Here is a 15398-nt window from a genome sequence, read left to right on the forward strand (position 1 = left end):
AGGGGGAATAATCGCGAGGACGCCAGGATTCTCTCTACGGGTTTGTTTCTGTGTATCGTGTACCCTGCACTTGGCATAGCAGCGCCTGTAGTATCTGGAGCTTTACTTGAATGCTTAAAACTTGGGTTCTCTTTAAAAGAAACTTTAAATTCCAGGGGCTGTATGGTACAGACCGCTCCTAAAAGCATCGTGGCTGTGTAGTCTGAAGTACCCACTTATAACAGCTTGCTATGAGGCAGATAAATGGAAAGTATCATATCTTTTTACTACATAAAGCCAGATAGTGAATTTTTTTTCTCTCTTGCTTTTAACAATTTCTGATCTTGAATTTTTAAAATTCTGTTTTCTGCACACGATTATTGGGGCGGCCATTTTTCTTGTGGTGCTTTTAACAGAGCTGAGATAGGCTTTACAGCGGGCGCACGGGCATAGGAATCTGTAGCCTAAAATTATTTGTTGACTTCTACGGGGAAAGTGTTCTGGGCATGCTCTCTGATCTATGTAGAAGTCACTGCGTAGGGAGAGGGGGAGGTGAGCTGTGACCATCAGCTCTTGCACCTCTGGTGTCCCATCTCCGTTCTCTCTGCGGATGCTGGGTTTACAGGCAGCAGTCGGTACGCTGGGGGAACGTCACAAGCTGCTGCAGTCAATCACAGAGCTCACCGGTCGTTCACCGAGATCTGTGATTGGCTGCACCAGTCTCTGCAGTCCTGTACAGAGACCCAGAGGCGTGAAGGGAGGTGTGGCCCTCGAGGTGCGGGAACCCAGGACAGGTGAGTATAGGAACTTTTATCATTTCTTACCATAGTCAGCCTTTTAAAAATGAAAAAACAAATTAACTCCCAAAACCTTCTTAACTACCAGAACTCTTGAATCAACCTACACATTTTGAAACAAATGAATTACTCTAAGTCAGCGCAACATAACAGCCTCCTCCATCAGCAGTTGAAAGTATACGGCACCCATTAAATTGTTACGACCCATCTATGCAGAAATACTATTGGATGGCTCACTTGTAAAGCTATCAATTTGTATTGTAAGATCATTCATTTCCTGTTACCTACATGGTGTCATAAAGAGATGGTCACCATTCACATCAGTCTCTACCCCCAATTAGAGCAGCAGTAGCGCCCAGGTTCTTGTGCTTCAGTTGGCCCAGAGTCCCGTCTGTCATCTAAGTTGACACCAGTATTGTACATGTTACCTGGCCTGCTCCAGATGTTACATTGGAGCTGAGGAAATTCATGTTAAGGGTCATTTACATGGGACAAATATCGTGCTAAATTCCATCAACTTAATTAAAATGTGTGATAATAGTTACGTCTAAATGCAAAATCATCATTTACTACCATTCCTTTATTTTTCGTTTGTGCTTACTTTCAGCCAGCATAAGAATCACAAAGTATCACTCATTCTTGCTGCATCTTAATGCTCCCCGCTGAGGGAGAAGTCAGCGATACAGCGGTGATCTGCCTGTCTTAACGATCTGCACGAGTACCAACTAGCGTGACATCACCCGCTTGAGCCGACAGCCGCCCCGTGTAAATGGGGCATTAGACCTCTGACGCTCACAGCCTAATTTCCCCATCTCAGACACTCACACACCTTAGGTCCCTTTAATGTTTATCTGTCACTAAGTTTTGAGGGATACTAGTTTATCAATGTCTACAAAGCAATGTATCCGCTAAACTAGATAACATGAGTAAGGTCAATTCCATAGGAAGCCAAGGAACACATCTGTACTTTCTTGCAGGAGTGTACCAACTTCATGCAGATGTTGGCCTTGGGTGGAATGTATATTAGGGTACAGCTCAGGGTGCGACTCTCTATAATTCACTATGTAAGCAGGCTCCTAAACCACAGTCTAAAATAATTAGTATTTGTGATTTACACTCCACTTCATTCACCTTTTTATAGTCTTGTACCCCATGTACGCCTCAACTACGAATTACTAAAGATTTATGCGCTGTAATTCAAACAAACTGTATTCCTGGATGCGAACCATCATTCTTATTGTCATTAAGAAAAAAAAAGTCAGCTTGCAGATCATTGTCTTGAGCGCACAGCTGCAAATAAAAGTTGTCAGCCTAAGAACTCGAAGAAACGATAAAATGTGACTGCGTGTAATAAAGTGAAATACTAACGGCCCTTTATTCGGAATATATGAATTTTCACAAAAACTTTGACAAATTTATTTTTGTGAAATAAAATTGTTATCCAACAGTCAAAAAGAATATTTCCTTTGGGAAATGTAGTGTAATTTAATGTCTTGACTCGTGAAAGCCTGTGGTTCTGCGTTCAGCAAAATGTATTCCCATCAAATCCAGTTCACAGAGGCAGGCAGCTGGAGAGACAAGCACTTTGTAAAAGTCATTATCTGCTCGCAGTGAGCAATTGCCTTACCACCAGGCTATATCCATCTGGATTTATCTCACTCCTCCACCTTTCTTAAGGGAGAGGCCGGGTGTCAGCCGCACTTGTACAAGTTATTAAGACAACCAGCGGTACAGATGGCGACGAAACAAAGTGACTTGACGGCGCTGGCCTCCTCACTCCTCATTTACATGCTGACAACAACAAACACCGAGCGGCATTACAAGACACTACTTTGTAATCTTTTCAGCACATTCACACCTCATTATCCGCTAAGTGCTACCAGCTTCCAATGCTCTCTTGCCGCCTCTACCACCATGAAACCACTCCGGGGAGTCGGATGTGTTGCAGAGCCCTGGGGCTAGATTGAATTTGGTATGAAAGGTTCTGCCAATGCCGTCTTGATTGTGTTAATCTTCAGAAGTCTATTTTTGTAGAACAGTTATCGCAATCTCCATTTTATGGGTCCATAAGCAGGAATCACGAGCCTTGCCAAAAATGTTAACAGATTTTTTAAAGAATGTGTACAATGGTCCAAGGACTCATCTGAATGCTGCACCCAACATTCATCACACATACAATCCACGGTGAGGAAAAGTATAGTTTCTCCTTAGGCCCTCTGTCCATGGCCGTTGCAGAGTGTGGGAGCAGGAGTGGGGGGAGGGGCATGACCGGTCTCAGCGGTGAGACTATCTGACAGATAGGCTCGCTGTGGAGAATGGCAGCAAATCGCTGCATACCCCGATTTAGATCTTGCGCGTGGAGAATTGCTATGTGTAACGCAATGAATAATCGCTCATGGACAGGCAGCCTTAGGCAGAGCAAGTAGACTGTGTGTGAAGCGACTTATAAGGCCATCCATGCTCCTCTGGGAAATATGCAAATGAGAAAATTAAACATCTGCAGCACCACCTATTAGAAGGCAACATTCATGCAAGCCAATGTTAGACTTTTTAACCAAGCCTTATAAAAATGACTGGGAAGTGTGAGCCAAAGTCAGAGTAACCATGCACAGACAGCCGTTTCGGGGCGATTGCACCTTATCAGTTTGAATAGGCTTTGGCTAGTGAGAGGCCTATAGATATGGACCGGGAAGGTTATCATTTCTTCTTAAAGGGTTTTTCCATGGAAAAAAAACAATTGATGACATATCCTCAGATTAGGTCATCAATAGCTGATGGGCTGGGGTCTGTCGCATCCAGACCCCGACTGATCAGCTGAGGGGGCGCATGCTGTCAGCGCAGCAAATACAGAGGTCGGAGTGGAAGTCTCCACGCTAACCTTTGTGTAGTGGCTGGCGCTTGTAACTGAAGCCGATCAGCTATTGATGACCTATCCTGAGGATAGGTCATCAATCGTATTTACGATGTAAAACCCCTTATAAAAGTGTCCTCATACACCCTAGAAGGTGTATGAGGACACTTCTAAGGCCATACATGCTCCTCTGGGAAATGTGCAAATAGGGAAGATGGAACAATACCTCTGCAGTGCCACCTATTGGAAGGCAGCATTCCCATTTACATACAATTCAGAAATATGATGGGAGAACTGGTAACACTAGTCAGTTCATCCAGTTTAACCCATTATACTGCAGTGGTAAACCACAAGAAAGTAAAAACAAAAAACTATTCAAGGCAGTTATCATAGATATTTCCAACAAGATCAGGTTGCTTCTATGCCATTTAGGAAGCACAAGAGACGCTCATTTTTCTTCCTATTGAAAAAGCCATGCACGTTTTGCTGTGTATATAAAATGTGAATTTTTTTGGATGCTCAGGGATGATAGATGTTGGATAAAAGATCATTCAGTTGACAGCCATCTATATTTTATGTCCGCCTTGAAGTGCTTGACTGTAAACTTTCAAATGATTCCCATCCCTTCTAACATTTGTTGAATGCAGATCTGTCCTCAACAAGGCCTCCTGCACACGACATTGTAGAACTACGCAGAAACACGGATAGAACGTACCAAGATTTAATTTTTAATGTGTCTACATACAAGGCCTAATGTAAAGTGGCAGTTTTCGACTTTTTTTTTTTAGTTTGAGAACCAAAACCCAAGAGTGAATCCTAAAGTGAAGTAAACTAATATGTAATCCCAATGATAGGGGGGAAAAAAAAACACAAAAAACATACCATCATAACACAATTGTGGGGAGGTTGTTGTAGCGTGCACATTGAATTCTACAAACCTCATTCATATGAATAAGTATCGCAGACATGTATGCAACATATGTGAGTACTTACCTTGAGGGCACAAAACACAGAATAGAACCCATTGATGTCCATGGATTCGTTCTCACAAGTGTGTGTTGCGTGCGCGGATAAGAGTAGGACCCGCTCTCTCTTTCTGTGTTTTGTGCAGCAAAGACCCCCATAAAAGTTTATGGTAGGTGCACAAATACACAAGAGGATAAATTGAACACTTTTTTTGTGGTTTTGCACACACGCACGCACACACACACCTCATTAGGCTAAATAGCCTTTTAATCCATGGAAGGGGTGTGCAAATCAACCTCTTGCATGTGCAAATACGTTGCCCTGAAGCGAGTGTTTTTGCACATGTGTCTGTGTGAAGCCACCCTCACTGGGGTCTCTTTGCCCACTTCAAAGTAGGAGATTGCTTTCATGCACTGTAATGTCATAGTATACATAACTGTACAGCTATATAAGAGTTCGACATTGACCTGCATAATAACATAGTTGGTAAGGCTGAAAAAAAGACATAGCTCCATCTAGTCCAGCCTATTACCTGCAATGTTGATATCCAGAAGGCGGCAAGTAAAAAAAAAACAATGGAGGTAGAAGCCAATTTTCCGTATTTTAGAATAAAAAAAGGCACCCGGGCCTCTCAAATTCTTTTAGAGGTCACCAACCCCATTTCATCAGGCAGAGAGTTCTATAGTTTAACTACTCTTACAGTAAAGAACCCCCTTCTATACTAGTGTATGAGAAATTCTCCACTAGTACACAATTTTAATCAAAACAATAAGTTATATAGTTTACATGAAACATTGGAAACTCACCTCTTTAAAACATGGTGAGGGATTCCTAATTTGTTCTAGCATGGCCCACTTTACTGTGGCTTGTCTGATATTCCCATCGTATTCTCTGGAGCTCTGCGTGCCGCTTGGTGTGCCTCTCGATCGCTCATATCCTGGTTCATTAAAGTACGGTTCTGATACAAGGATAAGGGACTGGACAGACACCAATACCTGCATAACGAGAAAAAAAATAAATGTTTACTACAATAAATACTGATGGACACACAGAGCAATGTGTCTAATTGAGAAAATAGAAAAAAATGGAGGGGGGAAACTAAAGGCCCATTTACATGCAAAGAATCTTTCAAACGATTGAAAGTTTTAGCAATTATTTTGCATAAAATGTAAATGGACACTAACGTCCATTAACACTTTATCATCTTCATTTGCGTGTAAAAAGGTCTCCGAGAGCTGTTTGAAGAGCACAGCATGTAGGCTGGGTTCTGCACACAGCTGCATTGTTCTCGGTGGGACAGACTGCAGAATACAACATAATCACCAGACTACTGCTGAGAACATAGCATGCAGTATGCTGAGATACACTTTATCTCTCTTTGTCTGATCGATTATTTTAAGGCAAGCTTAAAATAAATTGTTCAGCTGCAAATTGCACAATGCCAGCGTTTACACGCAATGGTTATAGCTCATGAGGTCTGAGCTAAGTTGGAGCCATATTCGTTGCGTGTAAATAGGCCTTAACTTTTAAGCACTAACATATAAAACATCTTTGTAAATCCTTATACATGATCTGAGCTAAAAAGCTGACGAGGGTTTGATTAAGCATCAGTGTCTACTGTACTGGAAACAATAGTCCCATTGATCACTGAAATGCTCAGTGGGGGCCCTACCATGCGTCAAGTATACACACGAAATTATGTAACAAAGTTAAAAAAAAAAAAAAGGTAAATAAAAACAAAAAACAAACATATTAGCTGCGATATTTTATCCTCCTTCACGTCAGGGTGTGTTCACACATTGTGTTTTGTTGCAGCTTTGAATTGCAGCACAACTAAACACCACATAAAACGCATGCATTTTCTTGAAACTGGCATGCTCTGCTGAACCTGACATGCGTTTTTTTGGTTGCGGTTTTTAATAGCAGAAGGACCGCTACGGAAAAAAACCACACGCCATTTATGAATGCAGCCTTACTATGGGACTGATTCGCCACAATTGACATGCTATGGAATTAAATTTCAGGCCACATCTCAATTCCATGTGTCTTTCTATATAACATGTGGTTCAGATCTGTTAAAAATCTCCTTCACGTGCAATTTGCTGTGGATTTTCGGTATGGAAAAGTTAGCGGAATGTCTTTTGCTTCATCTCTGGTTAGAAGGGTAATAAAAACCTCCCTCCAGTCCTCTGACTGCAACTGACAGAGATAATTCCCACTCCTAATAACATCTCACCCCATTTGACAATTAGACAAAAAAAAAAATCAGAGAAAGTTAGGCTTCGCGTTTAACAACTAGCAGCACTCTGAGCGGGTTGGAAGAAGAACATGTCACTCTCTGTACAGCATCCCACTATTCAAATCGTGCATAATATTAAAATGCACACCTCCCCGACTGCTATAGAAGAGGCATCTATTCTCCTTTCCAGAAGAGGAGGCCCGGGAGGTAGCGAGCCGCAGGAACGTCCCCACCAATCTACACTGAAGGAACGAAGACTGAAATGCAGGAAATCACCAGGTGACAGACTATCTTCTCCAAGACAAGATGGTTTGTGTAGATGGAAATACTTGTAGACGGAACGACAGGCACTCTATACCCCATTTCTAGGTTTTGCGCTTAACAACAAGTGCCAGCGCTGTCACCGCCTGCTTGAGAGGAGGTTAGAAATATGTCTTCCCTACACAGTAGAAAGTACAGCAATGTAATACACTAGTTTAACTAATGACTCCAAACTTGGAGCAAGACAGCTGAAATCTCAAGCGCTTCTCGACGACTGCTTGGGGAGAGTATAAGTCATCATTACCAGCAGATTTCTGGACAGACAGCTGTAAGTTCCAGCATGATATACATACTAAAGTACTATTAAAATGAGGGAATAGCAAGAACTGACAAATTAATCATTTAGGACCAATTCCGTCTGCAGTATAAAACTATGCATGTGTGGAGCTTTACACATCATTCATCAGACTTGTACTTAGTCTATGTCTGCCGGCCCTCACTTACCCAGTGCTTACACCAATTAAAACCCAGAGAAGGTTTCTTCATAAGACACATAAGTGTTATGCCGAGAACTACATTATGTGCTACTCTTCTAGAACCCACAGTAAGATACATATATATCTATATCTCTATCTATATCGCTATCTATCTATCGCTATATCCATCTACTTTACTGTGGATTATTATTTATACATACTTTTTTTTAAAATTTTAACCACTTGCCCACTGACGTACAGCTAAGGGTCATTAGCGAACAGGGGCCCCCGCCATCGGCTGTATTACTGCTGTGGGCTGGCAGTTGTGATTCATCATGCCTGCAGTCTGTTAGTGCACTGCCAGCTGCATGATGGGTCAAGCCAGCAGTGGCAAATAGTGAAGAGGGCAGCAGACCATGTGGTGTGATCAGGTTATACTGTAGAACTTATACCGGCTGTACATGTATAGTTATATACAGGAGATATCCAGGTTACACCAGCATGATCCATATCACTATATACAGGAGAATACACTAGGAATTACCAGGGATCATAACGTTGCACCCCAAAGCCCCCCCTGTAAATAGAATGGCGGTGCACGTGTGTACAGTGAATGAAATGATGGTCAGTGGTGATTATGCATGAACACTGCAGCTCCATTCACCATTCTCATACTCCCTGAAGGGTTGCAGCAGTTGGACCCCAGTGCTGACATGTTTATCCCTTATCCTTAGCATATAAGTACCTTATAGCCCCTTTAAGCAGTGTGGTTTATATAGGGTGACTAGCTGATATACCCGGCTTCGCCCGAGTTAATTTGGTACTGGTGTTTATCTGGTGTTCACACAAAAAATCTTATGAAGTCATGGTTACTTTAGAGATACTGAGGAAAAACATATGTTCACCATTTTGCATAGTTCTCTGCGTTACCCAGGAAACACCACGTGGAGGTAACCATGCGACGTTTCCTTCATATAAAATGACATCAGGAAGTGAGAGAATTAGATTACGTACATAAAATTTGGACACTAATTCTTTTGCGCTTAGAATTGAATAATCGAGTTGGGACCTATTAACTTTTCATATTTATGACACAATCAATGCTTGTGCCAAATTTCATGTTTCTTTGACATTGGGAAGTGAGAGATTTGGATTATGTACGTAAAATTTGGACGCTAATTCTTTTGCGCATAGAATTGAATAATGGAGTTGGGACCCATTAGCTTTTCCTATTTATGACAATCAATGCTCGTGCCAAATTTCCCGTTTCTATGACACCGGAAAGTGAGAAAATTACATACTGCACAAAAAATTTGGACGCTAATTCTTTTGCGCATAGAATTGAATAATCGAGTTGGGACCCATTCGCTTTTCCTATTTATGACAATCAATGCTCGTGCCAAATTTCCCGTTTCTATGACACCGGAAAGTGAGAAAATTACATTCCGCACGTAAAACTTGTACGCTAATTCTTTTGCGCATAGAATTGAATAATCGAGTTGGGACCCATTAGCTTTTACTATTTATGACATAATCAATGCTTGTGCCAAATTTCCCGTTTCTATGACACTGGAAAGTGAGAAAATTACATACAGCACGTAAAATTTGGACGCTAATTCTTTTGCGCATAGAATTGAATAATGGAGTTGGGACCCATTAGCTTTTCCTATTTATGACATAATCAATGCTCGTGCCAAATTTCCCGTTTCTATGACACCGGAAAGTGAGAAAATTACATTCCGCACGTAAAATTTGGACGCTAATTCTTTTGTGCATAGAATTGAATAATCGAGTTGGGACCCATTCGCTTTTCCTATTTATGACAATCAATGCTCGTGCCAAATTTCCCGTTTCTATGACACTGGAACGTGAGAAAATTACATACCGCACGTAAAATTTGGACGCTAATTCTTTTGCGCATAGAATTGAATAATGGAGTTGGGACCCATTAGCTTTTCCTATTTATGACATAATCAATGGTCGTGCCAAATTTCCTGTTTCTATGACACCGGAAAGTGAGAAAATTACATTCCGCACGTAAAATTTGTACGCTAATTCTTTTGCGCATAGAATTGAATAATCGAGTTGGGACCCATTAGCTTTTACTATTTATGACATAATCAATGCTCGTGCCAAATTTTCTGTTTCTAGGACACTGGAAAGTAAAGAAATTACATTCCGCACGTAAAATTTCGACACCAATTCTTTTGCGCTAGAATTGAATAATGGAGTTGGGACCCATTAGCTTTTCCTATTTATGACATAATCAATGCTCGTGCCAAATTTCATGTTTCTATGACACCGGAAAGTGAGAAAATTACATTCCGCACGTAAAATTTGGACGCTAATTCTTTTGCGCATAGAATTGAATAATCGAGTTGGGACCCATTAGCTTTTCCTTTTTATGACATAATCAATGCTCCTGCCAAATTTCACATTTCTATGACATTGGGAAGTGAGAGATTTAGATTATGTACGTAAAATTTTGACGCCAATTCTTTTGCGCATAGAATTGAACAATCGAGTTGGGACCCATTAACTTTTCCTATTTATGACAATCAATGCTCCTGCCAAATTTCCTGTTTCTATGACATTGGGAAGTGAGTGATTTAGATTATGTACGTTAAATTTTGACGCCAATTCTTTTGCGCTAGAATTGAATAATCGAGTTGGGACCCAATTTATTTTCCTATTTTGGAGATAATCTATGCTTGTGCCAAATTTCATGTTTCTACGACATCGGGAAGTTGGAGAACTTTTGGCGAGTCCGTCAGTGAGTGAGTGAGTGAGTGAGTGAGTGAGTGAGGGCTTTCAGCTTTATATATATAGACTACAGTACAGCACTGTGGGCACCGCTGAGCCCTGTTATCACACTGTTATACAATAGTAGTCACTCTGAATGTCTAATGGGTCTCTGGTGGGGGACCACTATGACAGTGTCAATGTGATCACTCAGGAAGTCAATGTGATCGCTACCTCTACAATACTTGTTACTGAGAGAGATTGTTCTGGTTAATCTATCTATATCTATATATATACAGGGTGGAGCGCGGTAATTTGCTAATTTGGGAGTGAAATAAAAAAATAATGAACTTGTAAAAACTTTATTTTATATTTTATTTACATTGAACAGTAGTGGAATTTACAAATTATTTGGTTTTAAATATTGTATCTGTCAAATGTTGACCTTCGCTATCCACACACTGCTGCATACGTTGCATTGCAATGATCGAGTGGTTATTTGAAAAATACGCTTCAACACAAAATGAACGCTCCTCACGTGTCCACTGCATGATGGCAACTGAAAAGCAGCTGCAGACAAACTTCCCGTCAGCCACTATAAGCAATGCCCACTCTCCCCTCTCTTCGACCAACAGCGCTGCCACAACCTGCAACTCAAAAAAGCAACACCCTGGAAGACCTAAGGAACAATATTGACGCTGAGATTGCCAGAATACCAGTCGACATGCTTGAAAGAGTGCATGAGAACTTCAGAAAACGTATGCAGCAGTGTGTGGATAGCGAAGGTCAACATTTGCCAGATACAATATTTAAAACCAAATAATTTGTAAATTTCACTACTGTTCAATGTAAATAAAATATAAAACAAAGTTTTTACAAGTTCATTAATTTTTTTATTTCACTCCCAAATTAGCAAATTACCGCGCTCCACCCTGTATATAGCTGAAAGCCCTCACTGACTCACTCACTGACTCACTGACTCACTCACTCACTCACTCACTCACTGACTCACTCACTGACTCACTCACTCACTGACTCACTCACTCACTGACTCACTCACTCACTGACTCACTCACTCACTGACTCACTCACTCACTGACTCACTCACTCACTGACTCACTCACTCACTCACTCACTGACTCACTGACTCACTCACTCACTGACTCACTCACTCACTGACTCACTCACTGACTCACTCGCCAAAAGTTCTCCAACTTCCCGATGTTGTAGAAACATGAATTTTGGCACAAGCATAGATTATCTCCAAAATAGGAAAAGTAATTGGGTCCCAACTCGATTATTCAATTCTAGTGCAAAAGAATTAGCGTCGAAATTTTACGTACGTAATCTAAATCTCACTTCCCAATGTCATAGAAACTTAAAATTTGGCACGGGCATTGAATATGTCATAAATAGGAAAAGCTAATGGGTCCCAACTCCATTATTCAAAACTATGCTCAAAAGAATTAGCGTCCAAATTTTACGTACGGAATCTAATTCTCTCACTTCCCGGTGTCAAAGAAACTCGAAATTTGGCACTGGCATTGATTATAACATAAATAGGAAAAGCTAATGGGTCCCAACTCGATTGTTCAATTCTATGCGCAAAAGAATTAGCATCCAAATTTTACGTACGGAATGTAATTTTCTCACATAGAAACTTAAAATTTGGCACGGGCATTGAATATGTCATAAATAGGAAAAACTAATGGGTCCCAACTCGATTATTCAATTCTATGCGCAAAAGAATTAGCGTCCAAATTTTACGTACGGAATGTATTTTTCTCACTTTCCGGTGTCATAGAAATGTGAAATTTGGCACGAGCATTGATTATGTCATAAATAGGAAAAGCTAATGGGTCCCACCTCGATTGTTCAATTCTAAGCGCAAAAGAATTAGCGTCCAAATTTTACGTATGGAATCTAATTCTCTCACTTCCTGATGTCATTTTATATGAAGGAAACGTCGCATGGTTACCTCCCCGTAGTGTTTCCTGGGTAACACAGAGAACTATGCAAAATGGTGAACATATCTTTTTCCTCAGTATCTCTAAAGTAACCCGACTTCATAAGATTTTCCGTGTGATCAGATAAACACCAGTACCAAATTAACTCGGGCGAAGCCGGGTATATCAGCTAGTAGTGTTATAAACAACAAATCCCGTCCATCTTTCAACCCCTTAGTGACTGGCCTATTTTGTGCAGTTTAGGACCAAGTGATTTTTTTAAAAAATCACCACATTGATGAGCCATAACTCGTTGGACAGCCGTATGAGGGCTTGTTTTTAGTGGGACGAGTTGTAATAAGCTGCATAACTTTTATTATATTTTTTCCTTTGGTTAAGGGTGGAAGGGTGGGGTGGGGGAAGTTTAAAAAAACAAGCAGAAATTCCGCCATTGCTTTTGCGGTTTTTACATTAATCCCCATTCTGTAAAAATAACATTAATTGTAAGAAAAACAGTTGAATTTGCATTGTGCATTCTAAGACCCATAGCAATTTTATTTCTCCAGTAGCAGAGCTCTGTTAGGGCTTGTATTTTATTTTGCAGGCAGGGTTGTAGCTTTTACTGGTCCCATTCTAATATACATATGGACTTTTGGATCGCTTTGTATTGCATTTTTTGGGAGGTAAACAGAAGAAAAACAATTTTGACATAGCTCTTTTAAACTACTTTTACAGTATCCACCACGTGAGAGAAATAAAATAATTGCATGGTCTGTGTTGTCACAAACACGGTAATACCCATTGCGTTTTTTGTTTTTTTTTTACGTTTGGGAGGTAAGGGGGGGGGGAAGGGAGGGAAGGGGGGTGGGGGAAGGGGGAAGGGTCTTTAACTTAAAATATATTTAATTTTTTAACACTATTTTTTAGTCCCTGAAGGGGGCTTGAAGATGTGATCGTTCGACCGCTAGGACATTAAACCACATTACTTATGTAGTGCATTCTACTAAGCCTATGATAGCAGCCTATTAGACTCTGCAGGAGGCGGGGCTCAGTAGGCAGAGTTTCACGGCAGACAATAAGTGCTTTGTCAGGTTTCCAGCTGCCATGGGAAACCATTAGTACGTTATGATCGAATTTTGGGGTGCCGATGGGTGACAGAAGGTACCACTTCCCCTTAGCAACTGCAGCATGTAAGCAGATGACATTGTTTGTGTCATGTAAGGGGTTCAACTACCAGAATCTGAGGCTTTTCTGCTACTGGCTGTTAGGACAGAAGTCCGACTGTCAGTAGTCAGCCGAATCACCGCCTTAAAAAATGTGCAGGTTTAAAGCCCATTAGTGAGGTCAGTAGAAATTATGGTCTTTAACGGGTTAATAAATTACTTTCTGCTTTCTCTATGTACATTAACACATTTTTTTATCCACAAAAGTCCACCTAGATGTGACCCATAGCTATGTAAATTTATTTGTACAGTTAGACTGTAGTTCTTATCGGGGTACTCTTCTGTGTAATATGCACTTTTTAGTGATTCAAGAAAAGAAAAAAAAAGTTGTCTAAAAATTGATTTCTTACATCTAGTACCTCAATCCATAAGATTAGAAACTTTTACCCCATTACTTTAAACTAATGATATTGAGCATATAATTGCACAAAACACAGATCTGATAAGTCTTGAAAAAAATGGCACAAAATATTCAGGATGACTGGAAAATTAAATAATCTCATGGCTAAAACTGAAACATTGGCCTGGTAAGAAAGCTGGGTAACTCCAGTAATGAAGTGGTTAATACGGTGGAGGCAGTAAAAAGGGTTGTAACCCTGCTGTTTCTGGTTCTCCTCGTTTAATATGATGGCTAGGGGTTGGCACCTACTGCACTATGCTATTTCTTGTTAATGTGATCAGTACATCACCGTAGCAGATCTCATTTGCACGAATACACTTTGATGGATGTGATGTGCTATCTGTACGATGAACAACATGCCGAGTTCTGCGCACGTCATTCTGATGCACGGCTCGTGGTTAACTGTGTATTTATACAATTCCTTGATGTACCTTAAAGGGGTTGTCCCGCGAAAGCAAGTGGAGGTAAGCACTTCTGTATGGCCATATTAATGCACTTTGTAATGTACATTGTGCATTAATTATGAGCCATACAGAAGTTATTCACTTACCTGCTCCGCTGCTGGCGTCCCCGTCTCCATGGCGCCGTCTAATTTCAGCGTCTAATCTCCCGATTAGACGCGCTTGCGCAGTCCGGTCTTCTCCCTTCTGAATGGGGCCGCTCGTGCTGGAGAGCTGCTCCTCGTAGCTCCACCCCGTCACGTGTGCCAATTCCAGCCAATCAGGAGGCTGGAATCGGCAATGGAACGCACAGAGCCTACGGTGCACCATGGGAGAAGACCTGCGGTCCACCGTGGGTGAAGATCCCAGCGGCCATCTTCGCAAGGTAAGTAAGAAGTCACCGGAGCGCGGGGATTCGGGTAAGTACTATCCGGTTTTTTCTTTAAACCCCTGCATCGGGTTTGTCTCGCGCCGAACGGGGGGGCTATTGAAAAAAAAAAAAACCCCCCGTTTCGGCGCGGGACAACCCCTTTAATAAAAGTTGTAACATTTTTAAGCATTAGCATTTAATTGGTTTTCTGGGTAGCAATAATAAATTAGGTATCCAAATACACCACACCAAACTTCAGATGAGAGCTGTCAGTACAAAATCCGCTTTATTCCACGTCTAACAAAAATATATGGAGTGGATGAGGTGCCCGCTGAGGAATATGAAGGTTTGATGTATTTCCATAGCATCGGTCAAATGACTGTTGAGGAGTTCTGGCAGGATTTAAAAAGGAAGTACAAGGGCAGACTAGATGCGACTACGCGGTCTTTTTTCTAGGTTTCTAACATTTTCCCCTGGCTTTACTAAGGGTCCTTTTAGATGCGACAGTTGTTGGGCACTTAGGTGCCAGACAGTCGTTCCAACAATTATTGCACCAGTGCTCTTACACAGGAGCGGGCCGGAGACACTGCGTCCATCCACCCGCCTCTATTCACAGTAAACAAGCAGCCATTCATAGAGGAGTGACTGCCTGTTTACATGGGCCAATGATCATTTGACTTTTATACCAGCCTAGTCTGAACGAACAAT

General features: G+C 41.2%; 1 protein-coding gene across 5 annotated transcripts in view; it reads right to left on the reverse strand.

Annotated features, from left to right (window-relative positions):
- Positions 1 to 15398, reverse strand: part of BIRC6 (baculoviral IAP repeat containing 6) — a 240121-nt gene that overhangs the window by 11478 nt on the left and 213245 nt on the right. For all 5 annotated transcript variants that reach the window (XM_066595893.1, XM_066595891.1, XM_066595890.1 and 2 more), the window contains one exon: positions 5400 to 5588. In XM_066595893.1, coding sequence (XP_066451990.1) covers positions 5400 to 5588 — 189 coding nt within the window. The remainder of the gene's footprint in view (positions 1 to 5399; positions 5589 to 15398) is intronic.

This window comes from Eleutherodactylus coqui, chromosome 3 (assembly GCF_035609145.1).
Source record: "Eleutherodactylus coqui strain aEleCoq1 chromosome 3, aEleCoq1.hap1, whole genome shotgun sequence".
NCBI lineage: Eukaryota > Metazoa > Chordata > Amphibia > Anura > Eleutherodactylidae > Eleutherodactylus > Eleutherodactylus coqui.